We start from the raw sequence: 25,688 nt of genomic DNA, 5'->3' as shown, positions 1-25,688 counted from the left end.
AACTCTATGCCCCTGGTAGTTAGTGAACGTCATAGTGAGCGGTTGAGCATAATCATTAGCATATTATGCTTTGACTGGTTGAATGGATGACCGAATATTAGGCTTTTATTATATAGGATGCTCTTTAGTCTCTGTAGGCAGTTACCATTCAGTGCAGTTTGGCCCTTTGCCATACAAAAAAACTGTGGCACTACAGGGTTTTGCTCAGTGCATTGGCCTGCAGACTGAACGGTCCTGGGTTTGATTCCAGTCAAGGGCACATACCCTGGTTGCAGTCTCAATCCTGGCATGTGTGGGAGGCAACCAATTCATGTGTTTCTCTCACACTGATGTTTCTCTCTCTGTCTCTCCCCCTCCTTTCCGCTCCCTCTCCCCCTCCCATCCACTTGCTCTAAAAATCAATGAAAAAATATCCTTGGGTAAGAATTAAAAAAACAAACAAACTGGTGTAATATCCTTTTATTATTTGACTACAATTTTAGTCTGATTTTTCAAAAGCTTTATTTGAACTATTGTCTCCTTTTTAATTTACAAATAAGGAAAACAATTGGCCAGGAAGCATATCTTTTAGGCATTAAACTGTTTAATAATTTTAATAAAAATGTTTTGATGTAAACACACCTTCCTGTTTTCCTAAACAGAATATTATATACAAAACATATACACCATGGCTGGTGCTGCTAAGTGGTTAGAGTAGGGGTGTCGAACTCAATCAGAGAAGGGGCCAAAATCTAAAATCCAGCCTAAATCGCGGGCCGAATGGTTTACTGAACAATCATAAACTGTCATTGTGATGGAAACGCAGCGGAGTGCAGTGATGACAGCGCGGTGCGGGCCACATTGCAAGGCCTGGCGGGACGGATTTGGCCCGCGGGCCTTGTGTTTGACACATGTGGGTTAGAGCATCAACCTGCATACCAAAGGGTTGGAGGTTTGATTCTGGGTCAAGGGCAAGTACCTGGATTGGGGGTCTGTATCCTGACCCTGGTTGGGGCAAGAGTGTGAGAGGCAGCTAGTAGCAACTAGTTCAATGTGTCTCTCTCTCAGTTTTTTTTTTCTTTTCTTTTTTCTCTTTTCCCCCCTCCTTCCTTCCTTTCCATTCTCTCTGAAATGCAATGGGAAAAAGTATCCTCACATGAGGATTAACAAAAACAAAACAACCACCACAAAATAGTACCACTCTTTCATGCTGACTCAGGGTTGCCAAAATGGTAAATTATTTCTCTATGCTTTAATACTGCCAAGTCTTCAGTAATACATTCCAGTCTACTGTGGGAATATATGTGTATACACACACACACACACACAGGAATATATATATCTATGATGAATAAGCCCCATACTTCTCACCTGCCATTTATCATTTTTATTACTGTTATTATGCCATTGATCTTATCTTCTTCCTTATCTCATACATAATTATATAGTTAGTTTCCAGTTTCTTTTTCTTTTTTTCAGTTTGGCAATGGTCCATTTTTTTCCAAATGAAATGTTACATGAATTCCAATATATAAATGAGTGTGGATTTGTGCTGTAAAAGTGGAATAGGGGGTTTAGTACCCTGCTGCTGAAGCCTCCATTCCTGGTCTCCAGTGCTGAATACCAAAGATCTCATGAAAACCCAGGTCACTACCAAGTAGTTTAATATCCCTGATCAAACCTAAGAGTGACTTCCTCTCATAAAAGATAAGCATTTTTTAAGGTAACGTAATCTTGCATTTTGTATGGAAGGCAACAATAACAAAAAAAGATGCATGTTCTCAGTACACCAAAACCTCTATTAGTATAACAAACAGAAACAGAATTAAAACATGAATGACGGTTTCTACTATTTGTGTCTGAGTAGAATGAAGCATTTTCTAAGAGAAGCATGATAGTACATGTTCAGCCTTTCATATAAACATGACTTATTTCAAACAAAACAAAAAAAACACACACAAAAAAAAAACCATGACTTATTTCACGAAGTACCTACAATAAAACATCATCCTCAAAATAATGTAAAAAATAGCCATTCTATACTTCACTACAACAATGTTTCTATGAAAAAAGGTATTTTTGAGTTCCAACTTAGAACTGGAAATACATGTATAGAGGTAGATTGGTACAGTGGGAAAAGTATAGATGGTTTAGCCTCAAAAGGCTTGAACTTTAATCCTGGCACTGTCACTACTAGTTCTATCACTTAGAGCAAGTTTCTTAACTAAGATTCAGTTTCTCATATATAAAAAGAAGTGAGTGGTATGTATTTCTCAGGTTGTTCTATCGATCAAATGAGGTAATAGAATATTGTCTGCCACACAATAGACACTATTAAGTTCCTTTCCACTTCCCTACAAAGAGATTAGGAGTTCTTGATTAGCTTCAAACTCTTGATTGGACTCCAAAAAAAGATGGGACAAGTAGATTCGGGGTCACAGGGAACAATAGGTTTAGGTACTTATTCTTGATTTTTCGACTGGATTAAGGACCTAACTAGCTCTTGATTCTGACTAGCATCCCTATTATGGTCTCCTCCTTTCCCCACCATGGATACAGAATTTGGTCATCTCCTTTGCTTTACATTTCCACCGCTTGCTACTTTCATGTAGTCTCCCAGATCTACCCCTTGCCCTAGGCCAGTGGTCGGCAAACTGTGACCCGTGAGCCACATGCGGCTCTTTGGCCCCTTGAGTGTGACTCTTCCACACAATACCACGTGTAGGCGCGCATGTACAGTGCGATTAAAACTTCGTGGCCCATGTGCAGAAGTTGATTTTCGGCTCTCAAAAGAAATTCAATCATTGTAGTATTGCTAATTGGCTTTGTTGACTAATGAGTTTGCCAACCACTGCCCTAGACAATTACAGGACACAATTTAGTTCTAGTTTCTCCCCCTAAAGTTATAGGTAAAAACAGACAAACAACAAACAAACAAACAAAAAACTCTGATATAAAAATAAACACCTAGAGACTGACTTTTGGAATAGCAAGGTAAAGACCTCAGTGAACTCAATCTTCCTCTAAGTTTTAGAGTCTAAAACAATGAAAATACAGGCAAACAAGCTATTTCATTTCATGAAAGCCACTGGCATTTAAAAAAAAGCCACTGAACAGTGACCAGACCCGGAGCAGCAACTGCCAGGCTGGGAGCGGCCAGGCCCGGAGCAGCCGGGTCAGGTGCGGCCAGGCCCGGAGCAGTGGCTGCCAGGCTGGGTGCGGCCAGACCCGAAGCAGCGGCTGCCAGGCTGGGAGCGGCCAGGCCCGGAGCAACTGGGTCTGGTGCGGCCAGGCCCGGAGCAGCAGCTGTCAGGCTGGGAGCAGCCAGGCCCGGAGCGGCCAGGCCTGGAGCAATTGGGCCCAGAGCAGCCGAGTCGGGTGTGGCCAGGCCTGTAGCAGCAACAGCCAAGTCCAGAGCAACTGGGACGGGAGCGGCAGTGACCAGACACAGAGCAGCTGGTTGTGGAACGAACCAGAGCAACAGAGGCCAGGCCCGGAGCAGCCTGGCCCAAAACAGCTCGCTCCTCACCTGCCCCTGCCCCATGGCTGCCTCTCAGACATGGCTGGAAACTTTTGCGGGATCTTGAGGGTCTGCTGAATCAAGTGATGAAGGCTTATATCTGGATGTGTTGAGTTAGTATAGTGCTGGGGTGTTGATCTGTGAGTGCCTTGGGTGGGGCCTGGATGAGGCTGGTTGTCCTATTTGGAAATGTCTTTTGTGTGAAGTGTATCATTGGGCATGTGGAGGTATTATTGATATGAGAAAATGCTAAGTAACAGATTTGCTATCTGAAAAGGGATTTACTATCGGGGAAAGGGAGGGAGGAAGAGACTGAACATAAACTGTGCACCAATGGATGAGGATGAGGGGGCAGAGGGTGGGGTGGGAACCTGGTGGAGGGGGGAAGAAACGAGGAACCTATGTAATAATATGAACAATAAAGATTGATTAAAAAAAAAAAAGCCACTGAATAAAGTAAAAAAGAGAAAACTCTAATGCCCTTGAGAACAGCAGAAGCCTATGCATCTCAGGAGGAGTAGCACCAGATATCACACAATTAATAAAAATGCCTGTTCCAATCCTGGTTGGGGGACCTGCGACCTTCACTTTATCTCTGAGTTTGAGTTCATCTTATTTTTCCCTTAACTATTATGAGAATTACATAATGTAATATGGAACAAAAACAACACCAAAACATCCATAAGTAGATGAGCAAGCTATTTACCCCCAAAACACTTGCTAAATCCAACATTTCTACCTTACATATGGAATCTTACTGTTTACAAACAAACAATTTAAAAGCTTCAGACTTTGTTCCAATACTGTTACCTTTCCACATAATCATTATGCATTAAAATTTACTTAAAAAATAGTGACAATAAAGCCAAAATTATAAGTTGACATATATCAAAGTGACACTATTGAAATTCTTCAACAAAGCTTTTCTCTACACTGAGCCTTAATATTTCCAGGATATTTCTCAAAAGATAACAACTTCTACTCCTTCTGTATCAGTCTAAGTTGTCCTTCACACCTAGCTAGGGGTGTTAGGTATCCTTTGTTTAAATCACCAACCACATACTTGTAATGCCTCTGATTTCAAAATAGCTTTTAAAAGCAAAACTTAACCCAAACTATCCCATCACCCTATATAATAAAAGCGTAGTGTACAAATCGTCCCCTTGACCGGGAGTACGTCCAGGAGTTCAACTAGGATGTTGGACTGTAAGAGGAAGGGAAGGAAGCCCTGGCTGACGGTGACAGCAGCAGGCAGCCAGGGGAAGGGAGGGAGTACCCAGCTAGCAGCCCCTAGGGACCCTACCAATGCATGAGTTTCATGCACTGGGCCTCTAGTATCTATATAAAAGCCTAATCGAACAACCAGAAAGATCAGTTGCTATGATACGCACTGACCACCAGGGGGAAGATGCTCAACACAGGAGCTGCCCCTGGTGGTTAGTATGCTCCCACAGGGTGAGTGCCACTCAGCCAGAAGCCAGGCTCTTGGCTGGTGAGCACAGTGGTACCTCTGTGGCAGCACTAAAGAGCAGTGAGCCAAGTGGTATGAGCAGGCGGGCGGTAAGGAAAAAGAAATTCTGGACTATGAGAAGGATGTCCAACTGCTAGCTTACGGGGAGCGGGCCTAAGCCAGCAGGTGGACACCCCCCCCCCCCCCCCGAGTGTACAAATTTTGTGCACTGGGCCTTTAGTTATACTATAAACATATAGTTTTCCATATATATTCCCAGACAATCCTGTTTCAGTATAACAAACTTAGTAGGAGTTTACTTTTAAATCATCAAAAAAGCTAACAATGACTTTCCTTAATTTTAATTAAATTGAATGGAGAAAAGCCAAATGTTAACACGTTTTACTAAGAATAAACCCTTACCTTAGGAGAAGTGGAGAGATTTTTTCCTGCAGAAACAACTGTATTTTCGTTTACTCCTCCCATCTTTGGTGAGATGACTGGTGGGGCTGGGGCTTTTCTTTTCACTCTCTTTTCAGTTTCCAGTTCTTGAATTGGATTTATCAAATTATTTTGAGGAGGTGTTGGTTTAGGTTCATAAAAAGGATTTGATCTAAATGAAAGAAGAATTAATGTTAAATGTCTCTTTAAAAGTATTTTATATCTAACTAAAATAATATGTTCATTTATAAAACTTGAAAATAGTAAGAAAAAAACTCAAACTTCTGATAATCTATAATTTAGAAACAATCACTGTTAATCTTGTGTTTTGTTGAGCATTAACAATAAAATGTTTTGCTCCTAAAAAGCATTTTTTTTAAATTTTTTATATCTCAAGGTGAACTCAGTTCTTATTACATCTAGACCCTTAGGGAAATGTTTTTAATAATAGTAAATCCTACATATTCTCCACATCCAAGGAAAAATACATTAGATGGGAAATAATGATTTGTTTTTTTATACTCCCCATAACAAACATTTTTCCACCATGTATTTTATCCTTTTTCTCTGTGTTAAATTCCTTTCTTACTAGGGAACATCTTTTACAAGTTCATTCAGTGAGGTTTAATAGTAGTAAATTCTCCTAAGAGTTAAAAATGTCTTTATTTCAACCTGAAATGATAAATTCAATGATAGATTAACTGAGTAGAGAATTCTAATTGTCATTTATTTTATTATTATTTTTAGGACAAATTTTAAAAAATATATTTTATTGATTTTTTACAGAGAGAAAGGGAGAGGGATAGAGAATTAGAAACATCGATGAGAGAGAAACATCGATTAGCTGTCTCCTCCACACCTCCTACTGGGGATGTGCCCGCAACCAAGGTACATGCCCTTGACCAGAATCAAACCTGGGACCTTTCAGTCTGCAGGCCAAAGCTCTTATCCACTGAGCCAAACTGGTTAGGGCTCTAACTGTCATTTAAGTAACCTCAGCATTTAAAAAATATTAGCCCACTATCAGCTTATTATTATTCTTTTGTAAGTCATCTTTTCCCTCTTGCTGTTAACATCTTTTTATTTCTGGTTTTGAGCAATTTTACATGCTATGTCCAGATGTGAATTTTTTTTAACTTTTCCTGTTTCAGACTCTTTATATTTCCTGAGTCTGAAGAGTCATGTGCTGCCTTATTTATGAAAGATTATAGCCATTATCTCTTTGGTAGCCTCTCATTTTTTCTAGTCTCTTTAGAAAATCTTATTAGATATACTGAACTATCTCCTTCATAGTTTTACAAATTTTTGTTCCTCCTGTGCTACTACGTTCTGGATAATCCCTTAACATCTATTATCAAGTTAACTTTTTCTCTCTTCATCTGTGTTTAATATAATGTAATTTCATGAATTTTTAACTTCCTTAAGCTTATTATGGCTGTGTGTATAATACCTCAAGTACCAAGATTTGAGTCATTAATAATTTAAAACATATTTAAGTGTCTATCTGATAAATTTATTATTTGAAGTTCTTACATATATAATCCTGATGTTTCTTTTGTCTCCTATTTCCCTTAGTCAACTATTTCCCTGTATGTTTTGTAATTCTAGATTGTGAGTTCAGAACTTAATTTGAGGAAATACTTTGTAATCTGAGTTGGGAGTGGCTCTCTTCAGAGTGTTTTAGTCTTGATGTACTTGCATTGCCAAGTTTGTTAGGAGGCACTTTATATGTTACTTTCTTGGCATGGACGTTCCCAGACAATCCTGTCAATATATCAAATCCACATGAGAGTGGGCCTGGCTTATAACTTCTCAGGGAAAATTCCCTGTATCCCCTCTACCCCACTCTATCTAGAGTCTAGGCCCTCCCAGAAAATCTTCCTTAACTCCCTTTCTCACAGTTATTCATAAACACAACTGTCTGGTATATATGATGAGTTTCCCTCCTATTACACATTAATAAACTCTTTTTCTGGTTTTTATTTTTTAGTTTGTTGCTTCCCACCCCCAACCCCGTTAACAGTTCCCTCGAGTCTAATATCCTGCATGAATAGAAACAACAAAATTTCTGAGTCTAAAAATCTAAGCACCAGGCCAAACAAACACAGTGATTTTACTAAGGGAATTCCTACTGGGTGTACTAGGATCAAGCCTAAATAGGCAGTCAAACATCCCTCTCACACTCCAGGACTGCTGGCTCCCAATTGCTCGCCTGCCTGCCTGATTGCCCCTAATTACTTCTGCCTGTCAGCCTGATCACCCCATAACCACTCCCCTGACGGCCTGATTGCCCCTAACTTCCCTCCCCTACCAGCCTGGTCGCCTGTCCTTTCCTGCTGGCCTGGTAATCCCTAACTTCCCTCCCTTGCCAGCCTGGTCACCCCCAACTTCCCTTCCCTGCAGGCCTGGTTCCCCACAACTCCCCTTCCCTGCAGGTTTGGTCCCCCCCCAACTGTAATCCGCTGCAGGTCTGGGTCCCCCAACTGTCCTACCCTGTAGGTGTGCCCTCCTCAGCTGGCCTGGTCAACCCTAACTGCTCTCTACTACAGGTCTGGCCCACCCAACTGCCCTCTCTTGCAGGCCTGTTCCCCCCCAACTACCCTCCACTGCAGGCCTGGGTCCCCCCAACTGTCCTACCCTGCAGGCATGGTATCCCCAACTGCCCTCCACAGCTGGTCTGGTCACCCCTAACTGCTCTTTCCTGCAGGCCTGGTCCCTCCCAACTGCTCTTCCCTGCTGGCTGGTCTCCCCCAACTGCCCTCCTCTGCTGGCCCAACCACACCTAACCGCCCTCCCCTGCTGGCCATCTTGTGGGGCCATCTTGTGTCCACATGGGGGGAGCCATCTTTGACCACATGGGGATAGCTATCTTGGGTCTTGGAGTGATGGTCAATTTTGCATATTACTCTTTTATTAGATAGGATTGGTTATGTAAAATTGGTTGGTTTTTTTAAAAAAAACAACCTCAGAAGTGTTAGAGGATAGATCTTTACATTACAAAAGGTTTTGTGTCTAGAAAAAATTATTTAAATTGGCAATTCTATCTGAATTTACAATACTCAGTTGCATGCAACTTTTATAAAACATCTAGGTATCTAAATATTGTCTTTTTTATTCATGTCTCTCTGCTTGCTTCTAACCACGTAGGTCTCCTGCTAACTTGAATATTTGTATTATTTGTATTGAGAAGGTAAATACAAGTAGAAAAGAAGCTCAGACTGATTTTCAAAGTTGGCTCCTGAGGCTCATATTACTAGAAACATAGTCAAATGGATATTTTCTCAAAAACAATTAGAGCTATGTTTCTCAATCTGTTTTAACTATTTAGTGAAAAATAAAATCTGTATGACATGCTAGAGAAAACATAGGAGGCTGCTGAAAAATTGAGTTACCAGGGACTCCAGCTGCCCTGGAATATGCATGACCACTAGGAGAGCTAAGGGAGTCAGTATCTCTATACACTTAAGATCCACCTGTTAATGAACAGTGTGCTAGGCACCACCACTGATTATGTACTAAATCAGAAAAAGTACAAGAAACTGCTAAGGATTTTGAGTGAATCTCCTTGTAAATCAGAGATTCCTAAATAAAACTGAATTTCCTACTTTTGAAGAATGAATAAGATATATTTACATTTATATGAATTGTCCAGAATAGTCAAATCCACATGGAAAGGAGATTTAGTGATTTTCAGGAGGTGGAAGAAGGGAGAAACTGAGACTAACTACTAATAGATATGGGATTCCTTTTTTGAGATAATGAAAACACTCTGAAATTACATAGTTGTGATGATTTCGTAACACAGCGAATAAACTAAAAATCATTGAAGTATATACTTTAAAATGTGGAATTTTATGTTATGTAATATATATCTCAATAAAAGTACCATAAAAAGTGAATAAGAATAATATATATATATATGTGTGTGTGTGTGAAACTGCTCCATTCTTTATAATAACAAGTTATATAACTGCTGATTAAAGTATTTTTAAATATTTAAATAATATTTTAATAAGAAAGTTATTTAAGGAATTAGCATAATTTTCACATTCCGTTGATCATCTAGGATTTGAATAATCAATTTCAGGGCTTCCTGCATCACTCTAAATAAAAAAGAATTACTTTTATCCTTGCATAATAGATTAGTTATATCATTACCTCATTGTGAATGAAAAATGCATCAATTATACTGAGTGGAAAATAAGACAGGATAGTTTATAAATAACATTACTCATTGTTTAGACAATAATTCACCCAGAAAAAAAATTATATTAAGAAAAACTATAAGTTTATTAGAAATAAGATTAATAAACATACTGAAAAAAAATATGAAGCAAAGGTATACCAAAACTTATAGTTTTTTTCTGTTACTTTGGAAATTTCTGTTTCTTTGGGAAAACAATCCAAATTTATTAAAATGCGTGTGTAGCATATTTGAATCCAATGACAATTGTCCTTGAAATACTGACACCCAATACCAGAAATAATTCATGCTGGGAACAAAAATCTACACTAATAAAAGAGTAAGATGCAAACTGACCATACCCGCACTATGCCCACCAGCCAAACAGGAGTATGCAAATTAACCCAACAAAGATGGTGGGTTATTTGCATACTCAGGTGACAAACAGCTGGGGGCAGGATGCAGGTGTTCTGCACTACCCCTGCCACTCCAGGCCTCTAGGCAGCATGGGAAGGCAGAAAGGTGGCTCTGGCCAGAGCAAAGGCTGTGCTGGCAGCCTGGGGAAGAAAGGCCCATTCTTGCACAAATCTTTGTGCATCAGGCCTCTAGTCACTTCATAAATGTTTTAAAAAATTATTGCTTTATCAATTTTCATTTTTGCCACATAAACTAGAATGGCTGAACTAACTTCCAAACATGAGGAAACTAAGTAATACACATAGTTGCTAAGTATAAAGTGCATGCACTAAAAGCACTGAAGGTTATATACTTTCTCAGTGGTGCTGATGGATATGCTAGGTTCTGAAGATTATTTACACATCAAAGGACTCAGCACTACTTATCTGTGATAGTTTTAGGTCAGATACAGAAAGAGATTGGTAAGGAAAGATGAGTCAGGCTTTTCACTTGATTTGAAAGGTCATACCTAAGTTTATTATTATAGTAAACAAATTTTGGGTTATTTCTGCTACTGAAGTTATATCTACAAATTCTTGGGGGGAAAAGATTAGAAATACCAAATAAGGAAGTAATATAGAGTTCTTCCTGTATTCTCACTTTAGCTGATGAGATCTTTCCATATGAATCTTAAGAATCTATGTGTATGTTCCTACAAAAAAAGCAGGAAGGAGGGTTTATTGGTGCTCTCTGGTAACCTCAGATGATTGAGCAATTTAGAATGTTCTTCATTTGTGGGAAATTTGTAAAGACTGAGACTTTCATGTGATAAAAGAATGGTCTAAAGGAAACACCCAGTCATTCTGATTTTAGTTTTTATTAAGACATTTTAAAAATTTAAGCAAACATTAGATGTCTCTTTAACTTGTTAATAGAAGAGAGCAGGGTGTGTGTGTTGGGTGACACCCAGGCATCCTGGAACGACTGAATGCTTGTACTTAAAAGTTTGCATTGACATTCAAATATTCTAGGTGTGTGGCTATTACTCAGCAGCTACACTACCCATGAGAAATTTTATTTTGATCACACATTAACTATTTCAAAGGAAATAAATATAATAACTTTAGCAAGAGATGAGCCAACTTTTTCAATCACTGTATAGTTATTAATTAGTATTGAAACCTCAACCTCATTTTGAAATTAGAGTTATGATGTAATTCTACAAACATACTTATAGGGATTTAGAAGTTTTTATCAAAACCTAGCCATGCATATGGAAGCATATAACATATGAGAATCATTAGCCACCTATTGTAAAATGGAAAAAGATTGAGAAATGCAATTCCAGAGCAATAGAAAACAAGTCTTTTAAATATTTGAGTTTGGTTATTATAGCTACTTTAAATCATCTCTTTTCTAATTCAAACAGTACCTTTGCCCCAAATCACTGTTCATTTGATTTAGTTCCGAGACATTTTACTTCTACACACTATAAAACACATAATATATTATTACTTAAACTTTAAAGTCAATTACATTTTAAAGAGATTTTAAAACATAAGAAACGTATTTTATATATATTACTATATTTGACATTTCCTGTGATCTTCATTCCTCTTAGATTCATCAATATAGTTAAACATATCAATAGTTTGTTTCTTCCTTACAATTAAATAGAAACATGTAATATGCTCATGGATAGGAAGAATTAACATCACTAAAAAGTCCATCCTATATAAAGCAATCTACAGATTCAATGCAATCCTTATCAAAATACCAATAGCATTTTTCAGAGAACTAGAATAATCCCAAAAATTTATAGGGAACTACAAAAGACTCTGAATAGCCACAGCAACCTGGAGAATAAAAGAACAAAGCTGGAGGGATCCCACTACTTGATATCAAACTACACTACAAGGTCATAGTAATCAAAACAGCATGGTACTGACATAAAAACAGACACATAGGTCAAAGAAAAAGAACAGGGAGCCCAGAAATAAACCCATGCCTAAATGTTCAATTAACCTATGACAAAGGAGATAAGAATATACAATGGGGTAAAGACAGCCTGATCAATAAATGGTTTTGGTAAAAATATGACAGATACATGAAAAAAAAAAAAGAAACTAGACCACCTCTGACACAACATACAAGAATAAACTAAAAATTAATTTAAAGACTTAAAGAATTAATTTAAAGATACAAGAGTTGAAACCATAAAACTCCTAGAAGAAAACATAGGCAGTGAAACCTCTGACATTTCTCTTAGTAATTTTTTTTTCTGATATATATCCTCAGGCAAGGAAAAAAGATAAATGGGACTATATCAAACTAAAAAGTTTTTGCCATCAACAAAGCACAGCAAAGGACACCATCAACAAAGGGCAACCTACTAAATGATAAAAGACATTCACCAATACATCCAATAAGGGATTAACATTTAAAACATAAAGAACTCATATAACTCACATAAGAACACTAAAAAAATAAACATTCTAATTTAAAAATAGGCAGAGGACCTGAAGACACTTCTCCAAAGAGGACTACAGATGGTCAATAGACATATGAAAAGATGCTCAACATCACTAATCATCAGGTAAATGCAAATTAAAACCACAAGGAGACATCACCTTACACCCATCAGAATGGCTATCATCAATATATCAACATACACAAAGTGTTAGTGAGGATGTGGAGAAAAGGGAACTTTGTCCACTGGTGTCTGGGATGCAGATTGATGCAGGTATTGTGGAAAACGGTATGGCGGGTACTCAAAAAATTATAAATGAAACTGCCCTTTGACCCAGCAATTCCATTTCTGGATATATAACCGAAGAAACCAAAAAAACTAATTAGAAAGAATTTATCACCCCTACCTACATTCATTGCAGTGGTATTTATAATAGCAAAGTACCCATCAATAGACAAGTGAATAAAAAAAAAAAAGTGGTGTTACATATGTACAATGGAATATTACTTGGCCACAAAAATAAAATTTTACCCTTTACCACAATGTGGATGGACCTAGAGGGTATTATGCTAAGTGAAATAAGTCAGACAGAAAAAGACAAATACAATGATTTCACCTATATGTGGAATTTATAGAATAAGACAAATAAACAAAACAAAGACTCATCGATACAGGTAATAAACTGAGGGTTGCCAGATGAGAGAGGAGTTGGTGAGCTGGGTGAATAAGGTAAAGAGATTAAGAAATACAAATACAAATTGGAGTTACAAAATAGTCACTGAATATCAAGTATAAGGAATATAGTCAATATATTGTAATAACTATGTATGGTGCCAAGTAGATACTAGAATTATTAGGGGGATCACTTTGTTAATGATATAATTGTCTACTCACTATGCAGTATGCATGAAACTAATATAAAATAATATTGAATGTCAACTGTAATTAAAAAATAAAATTTAGAAAAATCATTTATTTCTTCTTTATTACTGAGTAGTAAATATTCCATTGTATGTGTATACACAATTTGTTTACCCATTTGCCTACTGATGGACATTTGCATTATCCTCATATTTTGCTATTATGACAAATAAAGGTGTTAAAATATTCATGTATAAATCATTTTGTTGACATATAATTTCATTCATTTTGAGTGACTAGTACCTAGAAATGTAATGGCCGCATCAAATGATGTGTATAAGTTTAATTTTTTAAGAAACTACGAAACTGTTTTCTAAAATAGTTGTATCACACTAAAATGTCCTTTGATAGATAACTGGATAAAGGAAAAGTGGTACACACATACAACAGAATACCACCCAGCCATAAGAAAAGATGAAATACTGCCATTTGCAACAACATGGATGGATCTTGAAAATGTCTTACTAGTGAAATTAATTCAGACAGGAAAAGTTAATAACCATATGATTTCACTCATATGTAAAATATAAAACTGAAAACAATAAACGGACAAGCAAGACAAACAAACAAAAACTCAGAAGACAGTATGGTGGTTCCCAAAAGTGAAGGGAGATGTAGGGTGATAGTAAAAGGTAAAAGGGGTAAAAAATATGGTAATGGAAGGAGACTGACTTTGGATAGTATAAACACAATGCAATATACAAATGATGTGTTACAGAATTGTTCACTTGAATCCTATGTAATTTTATTAACCTTTGTTACCCCCAATAAATTTATTTAAAAATAAAATGAAATGGTTCTATCAAGTAGAACTCAGAGTTCTTTGAAAGAGTTCCAGTGACTCCACATCCTTGACACCATCTGACACAGTCAATCTGTTATATTTTAGCATTTCAAGTGGCTATGTTGTGTCTTATTTGGATTTAATTTTCATTTCCTTAATGACTAAGGTGTTGAGTATCTTTCTGTGTGCACATTGGCCATTCTTATATTTCCTTTTGTGAAATTTCTGGTCAAATCTTTCACCTATTTTAAAAGTTTGTCTTGCCAAAACTGGTTTGGCTCAGTGATAGAACGTCGGCCTGCGGATTGAGGGGTCACAGGTTCAATTCTGGTCAAGGGCATGTGCATTGGTTGCGGGCACATCCCCGGTAGGGGGTGTGCAAGAGGCAGCTGGTTGATGTTTCTCTCTCATCGACGTTTCTAGCTCTCTATCCCTCTCTCCTCCTCTCTGTAAAAAATCAATAAAATATATTTAAAAATAAAAATAAAAAAATAAAAAATAAAAAAGTTTGTCTTATTATTGGGCTAAAAAAAAGTCTTCACATATTCTTGATAGAAGTCTTCTATTTTACAAAGAATTTCTGCCAAACCATGACATGTGTTTTCATTTTCCTCTTTTTTAAAAAAAACACACACACAAAAAAACCCTGTAAGTTTTAATTTTGATAGTGTCTAAATTAACAAATTTTCCTTTGATTTTTTTGTGCTTTTTGAATCCTATTTAAAACATTTTACCTAACCCAAAGTCAGTAAGATTTTTCTCCTATGCTTTCTTGTAAAAGTTCCAATGTTTTAGTTCTTAATTTTAGGTGTATAACCTATTTTTAGTTAAATTTTGTATGTGGTGTGAGATAAGGGTTGTAGTTATTTTGTGTAGGGGGGAGTAGGAGAAAGACACAGAAATCTACTTGTGCTAGCACCATCTTGTTGTAAAGATTATAATTTCTGAAAAGTTTCCCTTGTTAAGCTTTGTCAAAAATCAATTGACAGTATATGTATGGCCTTATTTCTAGACTTTCTTATTCTCTTCCTTTCACATACATTTCTTCTTTGAAGACAATACCACAATATCTTGGTTAATGAGTCTTAAAATCAGGTAGTATATATAAGTCCTCCCAACTTTATTCTTTTTCTAAATTGTTCTGACTATTCTAAGACCCTTGCATTTCTATATATATTTTAGGATTAGCTTCATTATTATATATTAAAAAAAGTATGTCAAAACTTTGATTGGGATAGCACTGAATGTATAGATCAATTTGAGTTCATGTCCAATAGCATTTCTGACCAGTTGATTTCTCCTCTTTTAAAAAAAAATGTATTTTATTGATTTCAGAGATGAAGGGGAAGGGAGAGATAGAAACATCAATGAGAGAATCATTGATTGGCTGCCTCACGCAAGCCCCACACTGGGGATGGAGCCCATAATCTGAGTATGTGCCCTTGACCAGAATCAAACCTGGGACCCTTCAATCCCCAGTCTGATACTCTCTCTACTGAACTAAACCGGCTAGGGCTGATTTCTCTTAATTGCTCTCAGCAATGTTTTATTGCTTTCAACATACGATTACTGCACATCTTTCTTCAAATTTATCCCCAAGGGCTTTATTTTATGTTTTTGTATATGGTATTTAAAATTTTTCTATTTCTGATATTTCATTGTTACTATGGAAAAATATAATTAAATTTATATATTAATCTTGTATCCTATAACACTGCCAAATTTATTTTTTAGTTCTGGTAAACTTTGAAGGTTCCTTATGATTTTCTACATAAACAATTATGTCCTCTATTAAAAAAGTAGATCTTCAAGTAACATGTTGAAGAAGTTTAAAACAGGACTCTTCAATTTCCACTCTGTCTTTATGCTAAATTGTCATAACTGTGAATGTTTAAGATTGTCAATTTCTATACACGTTATAAAACACAGAATATAGCCCTAGCCGGTGTGGCTCAGTTGGTCAAGCATCTTGCCAGGCACCAAAAGGGTGCCTCTGATTCCCAGTCAGGGCACATGCCAGGTTGCAGACTCACTCTCCAGAATTGATGTCTCTCCCTTCCCCACTCACTCCTTCCTCCTCTCTCTCTAAAATAAGCAATTAAAAAAACACACAGAATAAATTATTATTAAACTTCAAAGCCAGTTATATTTTAAAGAAGTTTTTAAAGATAGGACAAGTATTTTATATATAATACTATATTTGCTATTTCTTGTGCTCTCCATTTCCTTGTGTAGATCCAAATCTCTAAGTAGTGTCATATTCCTCCTGCTTGAAGAGCTTCTTATTAATATAGCCACAAGTAGAAGTTTTACTTGTTGCTTTTTAACACACTCAGGGCCATAGTCTGTAGTCACAAAAGGAATACACTGTATAACCTCAGAACACAATGTGAATTCACTGCTCTCTTTATCCCTACCTAGATTTGAGTAAAATGGTATCCCTAATCACATTGACTATTTATACTGAGCTTGTGGTCAATCAACCTCACATTTAGGTAAGAATAATAACACAATTGACAATTTCTAATTTATAAATGTTACGATTTCATTGTTTGGCATTTGAATAAGCCTTCTGATCAAATCAATATCATAAATGATTAGTTGGTTTTCATAACATAATTGAAGCATAATGCATACAGTAATCAATTAAAAATACTCAAGGGCCATTTATAACAGTTCTTATGGGAAGACATCATAGAAATTCTAATCAGAGAACCAAAAACATATTCCCTCATTTGTTAGTTTAGAATACACAGGAATATGGAAGAGATGGGAAATTAATGGTAAAGATTATAAAATTTCAGATGAAGATGAGATAGATACTAACTTTTAAAGTGTATGTTAAAGTTGCACCATATCTCATTTTACCCATTTAAAGGTGTATTACAGAGGATCCCTATCCTTTCTAATAAGTGTAATATCCAAATTGACCATCACTCCAACATATAAGATGGCTGTACTCATGTGGTCAAAGATGGCTGCCTCCATGTGGACAAAGATGGCTGCCACAAGATGGCCAGCAGGGGCGGGCATTTGGCGGGACCAGGCCTGCAAGGAAGGGCAGTTGTGGGTGATCAGGCCAGCAGGGGACGGCAGTGGGGATGGAACAGGCCTGCAAGGGAGGGTAGTTGGGGGGAACCAGGCCTGCAGGGGAGGGCAGTTAGGGGGTTACCAGGCCAGCAGAGGAGGGAAGTTGGGGGAAAATGGGCCTGCAGGGAAGGGAAGTTGAGGGGAAGATCAGGCTAGCAGAGGAGGGAAGTTGGGGGGGAACAGGCCTGCAGGGGAGGGCAGTTAGGGGCAATCTGGCTGGCAGGGGAGCAGTTAGGCATCAATCAGGCTAGCAGGGGAGTGGTTATGGGAGTGATCAGGCTGGTAGGCAGAAGAGGTTAGGGAAAATCATAAAGGCAGGCAGGTGAATAGATGGAATCCAGCAGTCCTGGAGTGTGAGAGGGATGTCCGACTCTTGGCTAAGGGACAATCCCCCCAACCGGTGTCCGAATTTTGTGCACCAGACCTCTAGTAGTTAATATAAAGCCTGACCTATGATGATAGCAAAATGAAATGTACTTACTCATCCAACTCCTCTTCTTCAGTTTTAGAACTATCAGCATAGAGGTACTTGCTCATGTCCACAGGTCTTATATTTTTTCTTTTTGTTGATTGGGGAGGAGAATCCTTTATAGTTTCAAAGGTTTCTGGTTCACCAAATGGGTTTAAATATTGTGGAGTTTGTATCTCTTTGAAGAGATTATAGCTGTTATTATAAAATGATTCTTCTGTTTTTTTAGGTGATACTGTTTCAGTGGTGGGTTCTATAAAACAATAGCAACAGATGAATTAAATCCAATTAATTCTATCTAACATTTTCTCACATTTTTAATGTTTTCAAAAATACTCAATATTGAATGGCAAAGTATTAGTACATTTTGTACCTTCAGAAGGTGTGATATCTAAGATTTTTGTCTACTTTTCCAAGAATGGTAAATCTCAAAATGGCATCTTTGGAATGCCTTTGAAGTCTCTAATAATATTAGCATTATATAATGACAATTTTGGAAATTTTAACTTTCTTAAAGGTACAATATTCTATTATTTCCTATTTTATTTCCATATACTAGCTTGCCATCTCAAACTGATACATAAAAAATTTCTGCTTTTAAAAGAACATAAAATGGATTAAATTTTGAAAAGGTCTTTGGTTAGTTACACAAGCAAAAACCACTTAGGGATCTGAAGCACAGAATATCATGAATATAAGAGAACTGGAGCTGTAAAGCAAATAATAGTACACCATCTTAACAATTCTAACACATTTTTATCTTCCCCAAATACTTTTTTTTTTTTTTTTTTTTTTTTTTTTACTTCAGGAACAAGTTTTTAATCCATAAAGTTAATTGCAGAAAGAGATGTATATTTAAAGAGAAATACTGACTGTCACATTTTTTCTTAACTCTACGGAGATGAGTAAAGATTCTGAGTCAGACTGGCTAACCTCTCCTTATATAGAAATACGGTATCACCTGATATCTGCTATTCCTTTGTATATTTAGAAAACTTATTTTAGTATGAAATGGAAAGTTCAAATACTAATGTTTCAAAATATCTTATTAATATTTGTAAAACTCAATATACTAATAATCAAGGAGAAGTTGTATAATCAAATGAAGACTCTTGATGAGGATTCTTAGCTTTAACTCCATCTCCATTTACCTAAAGTTCTTATTCAAATCACTCAATTCCCCTGGGCCTCAGCTTCCCAATCTATGAAAATAGGTGTCTGAATTAGATTACCTCTAAGATTTATTGTAACTTTTAAGATTTAAAAATTTGTTCTTAATATAACTAGCTCACAAAATAAAATTAATTTAAACTTAATTCTAAACTAGTTTAGAATCTGATAAGAAGGGAGAAAGTAAAGGAAGAGAAAGAGAAGTGGATTATTAAATAATATTGCTCTTATGAAGTAAATCCTGAAGTTAAAACCTCATTTCACCATGACTAGTGGCAGCAAAATTCTTTACAGCTCAGGAAGATTTCCTAAGAGCAGTCTAAAAGATGTAAACAGTGATTAGTCATTCTTACATTTACTTTGAGCAAACAGTTTAATTAAACAGAAGTCTCACTGCTTCAACAGTTTTTTTTTCTAGGCTTTAAAAGATCAAAACTACTTGGCAAGAAAAATTACCCAGAAAAAATACCTGAGTTTATTACTTCCAATTACGTTGTATGAATGACAACAGTGGTTTCAGTCTTCTTTCTGCTCCTTTATTCATATGCACAACTTATTGTAACCACTGACTAATTCTCAGCCAGAGACATGGAGTGGGAGCTAGAGAGATTCCTCAAACTCTGTGAGAGTGAGGGTGGAGGAGTTGTCTATAGGAAGAAGCCACCCCACCATGTCCATATCAGTATGTGCCACAACCTGACCTCACTTGGTCAGACTGCTAAACTAATGAAACTTTACCATATGCCAGCTGGGTAAAATTCATGTTCTAGAATTTTAAAAATCAGCACAAAATAAGAAAAACAGGCAATAGCTACTACTATTTTCTACGCCTGTTTATAAGAAATTTGTCTTTTAAGGGAACTCTTGAGTACTTGCTTTAGGAAACTTATAATTTTTCCAGTAAGAGACAGAACAATGTTATTTCTAACAATAGAGCTTTATTATTTGATCAACCTAAGAGACATTTAAAAATAATGTCTCTTAGGTTGACCAGCAGGTGTGACTCAGTGGATGAGCATGGATCCATGAACCAGGAGGTCAGGGGCTCAGTCCCCAGTAGGGGGCGAGTAGGAAGCAGCTGATCAATGATTCTCTCATCACTGATGTTTTCTCTGTCTCTGTCTCTGTCTCTCTCTCTCCCCCCCCTCCCCTTTTCCTTTCTTTTCCTTTCCTTTCTCAGAAACCAATAAAAACATATCTTAAAAGGTAGAAATTAATAAATACCCCAGGTACATGTCTTTCTTTTTTCTTAAAAATTCAAGTGAAGCTACCCAGAATTGCCGATCAATTGCAAGAGGTACTGAACACAATAACATTATTGTTAAGGAGAAAAATTACTTTGAGTCTTTTTTAAAAATCTCTTCCTGTCATCACCATTCAAGAGAATCTGACTATATAAAGACTCTAAAAGTACAGAAGAATAAAACCACACACACAAAAAAAACTTGTTACCTTCTGAGTCAGGATCTTCAAATGGATTTAATTCTGTTACATCAGGATCACCAAATGGATTTAAATCCACAGTGGGCAAATCCTTTTCTGCTTCATCCAAAAAGTTAAGTTTGTTGATAAGCTCTGAAAATAAACATATGTGCTAGTTCATTATGGTTACAATAAAGCATAATTTCAATCATTCATGAAATTTTTGAATTATAAAAATTCACACTAATAATACCTGCAAATAATAAGACAGCATTTTACGAGTGGCAGAATGCCATTCAAGTATTTTGTAGTATACCAACATTTTCATATGAAACAAAACATATACATATTAATTTGAAAATTGTATCAGATAATGAACTAGAGAAACTTTCATCTAAATTTAAATTTATCTAATGAAAAAGCACTGATAGATTTTTAGTAAAACATCATTCACTCCTAAATATAAATAATGCAAATGGGTTTAATCTAAGAAATATTTTTTTAAAAATAAGAATTACAATATATACAATAGCTGAAAAAATATGACCATATTACATGACCAAATATTATCTTACAAGATGTTTTAAAATCACTACCTAATGAGAATCTTGATATAAGGCTTTGCTTAAAATGGCAAATTCTGTTATGTTGTTCTCTGTTGGTGTACTGCAAATTGCTAAAGAAAACATCCAAGGAAAAGCACGAAGACAAAACTGACAGCTAAGTATAGACAGAAGTCAAGAGGTAGCAGGTCACAGTAAATACAGGCAGTCAGAAGCAGAAAGAAAGGAAGAAAGCTCTTAGACCTTCAGAGGAACTGGCTGATCTAGCTGAAGGCATATTTGCTTGCTTTATGCAGTCATCTTGATCTTCATCTAAGCTGCTCAGAGCATTCAATTGGTTTACAATTTCTGTAAACAGAAGCCAGTCGAGACAAATGTAAGGTAAGGTCATTTAATTAAAGAGCTATAGAAGCATGCTGTTACTCAAAAAGACAGAGAGGGGATGCTGGGTTATCAAGAGAATACATTCAGAGAATGTTACTTTGATGAACTTTAACAGAAGCATTTAACTTAAAGTTATGTTGTACCATTTAAGATAGAAAACATTTTATTGTTAAAACTTATGTTAGTAATATAAGAACTATGTTAATAAACACAAAGATAATGACCCAAGAAGTTGGCATTGGCTTTCAGCAACCACATTTTGCATTTGTAAAATAGTGTTTTAAATGCATATGTTAAAAACAGAATAAAAAGTATCTTCTGCTAACACAAAAAATGTATATAATATTGTTTATTATATAAATTTAAACTAGAAGTTTTTAGATTACATCTACATAAATCATGAACATAATAAGCACTTATTCATGTTATAGAGTTTAAAAATCAGCACAAAATAAGAGAAAGTCAATAGCTACCATTTTCTACTCCTTTTTCTAATGAATTTGTCTTTTAAGGGAACTCTTGAGTAAATTTTAGGAAACCTTATAATTTGTCCAATAAGAGACAGAACAAAAAGATATGGATAGACAGAAAAATCTTAAAATAAAAATTCATTTTGTATGTGAGTAAATTTTTTACATGAATTACATAGATAATTCTCAGTACATGAGATTATAATTCACTGGGTGAAAAAGTGCCTATTGGAGTATTCTAGTTAATTCTTGCTGTTTCCAAAGTTAAAACTTTGGAATAATTTAGGCAATTAGGACAAACCAAACAGATCTAGATCATTCAAATGGGAAAGAAAGAAAATAATTAGAAATATAAAAAAGTTGTAAATTCAGCATTAAAAATGTTAACACTGTAAATCTAATTGTACATTATAAATTTTATTTGACCCAAATAACACAATACACAGTGTAATAAGTTTGCCTTCATCCATTTGCTTGTTGTTCAACAAATATTTATTTACCATGCTATGTCAAATACTAGGCTTGATATGAAAAAAAGGAGACATGGTATTGTCCTTATGAAATTTACATTCTATAGAAATTAATAGTGAAACAGACAATAAATGACTTAGATAGTAGATGGCCAGAAATATGTGTTATATTTTAGATCTTTGAACTAAATATTTATGAAAAGTTGACAAAGTTATTTCCCTGTTGGAATGAGAACATATATTTTGCATGAATGAAATTACTTGAGATAGTAAAAGTAAACCATAGAAAATAAGGAATAAACACAATACCAACTAACCTCTTCTTCTGAATTTTGAATAAGAAATGAATAGTAAGACTCTTTTTCCATTTTATTCTGCCAATAGTTTCAAACCCCACTCTGACTCAAACTAGCCTAGCAAATTTTTCAGTCGGTACAATTCATTCATGTTAGATCCTCTACTTCCTCCTACTAGTCATTGTCCCTACCACATTTAGGTACAATGTGGGCATTTATTTAAATACTATTAAGGTAATTTTTAGGAAAATATAATGGAGTGGAAGACCAGTGTTAAGTGATTACCAGCACATAACTGATTTATTTTCACTAATTACTAGTTGTGTACTTTAAAAAATTTGCAAATGGTTTGTCTTTAACATTGAAAATATGAAAAAATGTTAACAATAACATCTAATATTTATTGAGCAGTAGGAAGAACTTTACATGTTATCAGAATTAGTTCTCATAAGTAACCTGAGGTATTCTTTCAATATCCACATTTTAGTGTCGTTTACATTATACCCCCAAATGTACAATTACTTAGTTAAAACATTTAAAAATAATGCCCAAGAATTCAGTTTATTACACATTTTTATTATTTATATTCTTAGTGGTAATCTCAATGGAAGTAGAAATCAATAATTTATTTAAACATATAATGAGCATTATAGGGAATACTAATATTCCTTACATTCAGATCACTAATACTGTTCTATAGTTTTAGGTACAATGTGGGCATTTATTTAAATACTATGAAGACGACTATTACATGACTAAATTATTTACATTTTAGTTTCTGGGAATGTTTATTTATTTATTTATTTTTAAATCAATCTTTATTGTTCATATTATTACAAAGGTTCCTCATTTCTTCCCCCCTCCACCAGGTTCCCACCCCACCTTCCGCCCCCTCCTCATCCCCCATTGTCCTCATCCATAGGTGCACAGTTTATGTTCAGTCTCTTCCTCCCTCCCTTTCCCCGATAGTAAATCCCTTTTCAGATAGTAAATCAGTTATTTAGCATTTTCTCATATCAATAATACCTCCACATGCCCAATGATACACTTCACACAAAAGACATTTCCAAATAGGTCAATCAGCCTCATCCAGGCCCCACCCAAGGCACTCACAGATCAACACCCCAGCGCTATACTAACTCAACACATCCAGATCTAAGCCTTCATCACTTGATTCAGCAGACCCTCAAGTTCCCACAAAAGTTTCCAGCCATGTCTGATAGGCAGCCGTGGGGCGGAGGCAGGCGAGGAGCAAGCTGTTCCGGGCCTGGCTGCTCCGGGCCTGGCCTCTGTTGCTCTGGTTTGTTCCACAACCAGCTGCTCCGGGTCTGGTCACTGCCGCTCCCAACCTAGTTGCTCTGGACTTGGCTGCTGTTGCTCCAGGCCTGGCCGCACCCGACCCGGCTGCTCTGGGCCTGGCCGCTCCGGGCCTGGCCGCTCCCAGCCTGGCAGCTGCTGCTCCGGGCCTAGCCGCTCCCAGCCAGGCAGCTGCTGCTCCAGGCCTGGCCGCACCAGATCCGGCTGCTCAGGGCCTGGCTGCTCAATTTCTGGGAATGTTTAGAGTATTTCATCATCATCATGCTTTCAGTAATATCTAAAAATAATGATAACTATTTCTTCATTACCTAATCCAAAGTAATTTCTTCTTTCCATTCTCTTCACTAAATTTTCCTTCCTATCCTAATTTTCCCTATTCATAGCTTAAATAAATCCTTACTTAAATCCTAGAACTTCTGCTTCTAGAACTTTCATTCATATTAACAAGGGAAAGGTCATTTTAATAATCTATATCAATGTTCCCTTTATTTGGTATGCAAACAAATGTTAATCCAAATCATAACAAAAAGCAAACTCCAAAGAAATACCATTTATCTATCTCATGAACATTTATTAAGTACCTATTAAATGCCTGTAATAGTACCTGCCCTCATGGCTGTATATGTTTGAGGGACAGATAGACAAGTAAAGCAATACACAGTGTATGATAAATATGATACATGTTATGATTAAAATATGCTTCATAAGCTATGTGAAACTAGAAGAGAGATTTTGAGGTCAGGAACATCTTCTGAACTTACTCAAATGTGAGCTAAATTAGACAGACATTACTATTAAAAGAAAAAAGAAAACGGAGGGCACTGCAAATAAGAACATGACATATTTGAGGATCTGCAAGTTCGGAGCTTAAGATGCCAGGGATGAGGAATGGAATGAGGCTAACGAATGTTCTTATGAAAGTTCTTGTGGCCAAACTAGCGAATGTATTAGTAAACTTTATTCTGACAGCTCTGGGAATCCATTGAAAGATCAAATTCATATTTTAGAAACGTGAATCTAGGATCAACATGGTGTCATCATTGGAGGGGAAAAACAGCATAGGAAGCAAAGGTAAATAGTTCAGCATCACTACTCTATGAGGAGAGGCACACAATAAATACTGCTAATTAAAGAATAAGAAGAAAGATTTAATAGTTAATTTGACACAGGGTATGGGGAAAGGAATCAAGGATAAGTGCCAGGTTTTTGTCTTGGGTGATTATGTGAATAGTAGTTCTAGCATAGCAAGGGGGCTATTTGGTTTGGCCATACCAACCTCTATGTGCCTCTCATGGAAATAATTCAAATGTCAGTTGCATATGTGGACATAATTTTGTTATATATTTCTCCTTTTAAAAAGGTATTTTTCTTAAAAATTTTCTACAGTCAATATATTTTACATTTATAATCGGGGGGAAAAGTTAAATAAATTAAAAGGAGATTTACAACAAAAATTTATTCCCAGATTTATTTATTTTTTAAGTGGAAAGCTTTCCCAGTAATATACTACCCTGACCAAAAAACTTTCCTGGACCAATCTATATACATAAAAGGCTAATATGCAACCTGTCCCCTTGAGAGTTCAACCGGAAGTTCAATGACTTACTATGACATGCACTGACTACCAAGGGGGCAGCGCGGAAGGAAGGAAGGAAGGAAGGAAGGAAGGAAGGAAGGAAGGCCGGCCGGCCGGCCCTGGCTGGTGACTAGTAGCCAGCAGCCAGGGAAGGGAGGCACCAGTTAGTAGACAGAAGGCCCCAATTGGTCCTGATCATCTGGCCTAGGGACTTTACCCATGCATGAATTCCGTGCACTGGGCCTCTACTATCCCACCTAATAAAAGAGTGATATGCAAATTAACCATCACTCAGCTCAAGCCACGCCTACCAGCCA

The 25,688-nt window shown here is 36.4% G+C and overlaps 1 protein-coding gene across 17 annotated transcripts in view; it reads right to left on the bottom strand.

Moving 5' to 3' along the window:
* EHBP1 (EH domain binding protein 1) overlaps positions 1 to 25,688 on the bottom strand; it is a 263,931-nt gene that overhangs the window by 140,475 nt on the left and 97,768 nt on the right. For 11 of the 17 annotated variants that reach the window (XM_036435472.2, XM_036435473.2, XM_045580790.1 and 8 more), the window contains exons 8-11: positions 21,102 to 21,206; positions 20,326 to 20,448; positions 17,716 to 17,956; positions 5,373 to 5,562 (exon numbers count right to left, since the gene is read on the bottom strand). In XM_036435472.2, the coding sequence (XP_036291365.1) occupies positions 5,373 to 5,562; positions 17,716 to 17,956; positions 20,326 to 20,448; positions 21,102 to 21,206 (659 nt within the window). The remainder of the gene's footprint in view (positions 1 to 5,372; positions 5,563 to 17,715; positions 17,957 to 20,325; positions 20,449 to 21,101; positions 21,207 to 25,688) is intronic. The other 6 variants (XM_036435477.2, XM_036435481.2, XM_036435475.2 and 3 more) reach the window with 1 other exon arrangement.

The sequence above is a fragment of the Pipistrellus kuhlii genome, unplaced genomic scaffold (genome assembly GCF_014108245.1).
Source record: "Pipistrellus kuhlii isolate mPipKuh1 unplaced genomic scaffold, mPipKuh1.p scaffold_m20_p_13, whole genome shotgun sequence".
NCBI lineage: Eukaryota > Metazoa > Chordata > Mammalia > Chiroptera > Vespertilionidae > Pipistrellus > Pipistrellus kuhlii.
Note: the sequence above shows the minus strand (reverse complement) of the source record. Positions and strands in the feature narration are given on the sequence as shown.